Below are 2,027 nucleotides of genomic sequence, written 5' to 3'. Positions count from 1 at the left end.
GCCCCCCCACAATCTCCCTCACTCCGGCCATCTCTCCGGCGACCACCGTAGTACCACCCCCCACCCCACTCCAGCGATGGCGACAGCGGCAGCCGGCGGCGGGAGGGGCAAGCCGAAGGGCAGCAAGTCGGTGTCGCGGTCGGTGAAGGCGGGCCTGCAGTTCCCCGTGGGCCGCGTCGCCCGGCACCTCAAGGTCGGCCGGTACGCGAAGCGCGTGGGCGCGGGCGCCCCCGTCTACCTCTGCGCCGTGCTCGAGTACCTCGCCGCCGAGGCCCTGGAGCTGGCCGGCAACGCGGCGCGCGACAACAAGAAGACCCGGATCTCGCCGCGCCACATCCAGCTCGCCGTCCGCAACGACGAGGAGCTCAGCCGGCTGCTCGGCGGCGTCACCATCGCCGCCGGCGGCGTGCTGCCCAACATCCACTCCGTGCTCCTCCCCAAGAAGGTCGGCAAGGGCGCCGGCACCGGCGGCTCCGCCTCCCAGTCCCAGGAGTTTTAGAGTACCAGAGATCTGAGTATGGCGTGGTGATGGTTTTAGGTTGGTAGATTAGTTCTTCTTGGCCAATGTTCTTGTTGGTGCGTGTATCGAGGGTGGATCTGGTTGGAATGGAATGCTTCATGTTTGCTGTCTGTGATTTGTCCATGGTAATCTGAATGAAACTGCTTTTTTGTTGCTCTGACAATAATTCATCATGCCTTGTGAACGCCCGAGAACTCTTGTTGATCCGGTTTGGATGAAATGCAGTCTATTTCTTTTTGCTACTTGTCGCTGCCTATGATTTGTGAATGGGTAATCTGAATGAAACTGAAATGCTAGTGTTGTTCTAATCTGACGAATGAATGGTTCAGCAGTTCCTGCTGCAAGGACGATTTTTTCACATGTTCAGCAGATCGATTCTTTTGCACCGACAGTGCGAAATCCCTCCAGTCTCCAACGACTGTGCAGATTGTTATGCAACATGTTTAGTATTCTTGTTTCTAAAAGTTGCAGCCAGGAACTTCAACATCTATACTGACTGTCGTTTACTGAAGAACCGACACTCTGTTCACTGAACAACGAACACTCTGTTTACTGAAGAACGAACACTCTGTTTATTGAGAAACTCTGTATGGAGGCTCTCCTTTCTTCGCTTTCTCCAAATTTACTTCCAACTCATCCCTCTAGGCATGGGGAATAGTTTACAGGAACATAAAATTTTGAGCACCCAACAACGAACCTTTAATTCATCAACCTTTTCATTCAAGTTTGTCATCTGGGAACTGGGACAGCACTCCCAGGTTGCAGATTGTAGAAACCCGAGTAAGTGAGTTAATAATAGTGATGTTGCAAATTCGTTTTCTTTGAGTGACATTTTACCTCTTTGTTTCCTCGCTGATAGACGGATAACACCTCTTCCATAGTCCCCGAGGTCATTGAAATGCTCATCAACAACAGTGACGAGTAGAATAAGTGTTTCATCTATGTCTCGTACGTACACATTCATAAAAGGAAACAAGCAAAATGATGCAAGAGTGAATCAGCCAATTCCTCGTCTTGGTACCTTAACTCAGAGATTGTTCTCGATCCAATTCTGAAGAATATTCAAGTACTTATTCTTTATATAGTAAGCTCATTATCTTCAGATCCTATCTCAGAAGAGTCCTTCTGAAATATTTCAGGGGCAATCTTCTTGAAGATTTTATTGTTTCTTCGGTACTTGTTGCTGCCTATGGTTTGTGAATGTTAATCTGAATGAAACAGAAATGCTGGTATTGTATTAGTCTGGCGAATTAATGGTGCATGCTTGCTGGCTAGTACGCATGTTTCACATGTTCAGCAGTTTGATTCTTTTGCCCCGACAGTGCGAAATCCCTTTTGTCGATGGATTCAGTTCGAGGTCCACCAAAGCCAACGAATGAGCAGATTATACAACATGTTTAGTATTCTTGTTTTTAAAGTTGCATCCAGGAACTTTATCTATACATATTGTTTACGGAAGAACAAGCGCTCTGTTTACTTAAGAATAATAAACAGTGACGAACAAGCG

At 48.1% G+C, this 2,027-nt stretch overlaps 1 protein-coding gene across 1 annotated transcript; it reads left to right on the top strand.

Annotated features, from left to right (window-relative positions):
• The first annotated feature begins 6 nt into the window (after positions 1 to 6).
• On the top strand, positions 7 to 680 carry LOC119325889 (probable histone H2AXb). Its single transcript, XM_037599612.1, has one exon. The coding sequence runs from the start codon at positions 77 to 79 to the stop codon at positions 497 to 499; it is 423 nt and encodes a 140-aa protein (XP_037455509.1). The 5' UTR covers positions 7 to 76; the 3' UTR covers positions 500 to 680.
• Positions 681 to 2,027: the final 1,347 nt, after the last annotated feature.

Source organism: Triticum dicoccoides, chromosome 6B (assembly GCF_002162155.2).
Source record: "Triticum dicoccoides isolate Atlit2015 ecotype Zavitan chromosome 6B, WEW_v2.0, whole genome shotgun sequence".
NCBI classification, from domain to species: Eukaryota; Viridiplantae; Streptophyta; class Magnoliopsida; order Poales; family Poaceae; genus Triticum; species Triticum dicoccoides.
Note: the sequence above shows the minus strand (reverse complement) of the source record. Positions and strands in the feature narration are given on the sequence as shown.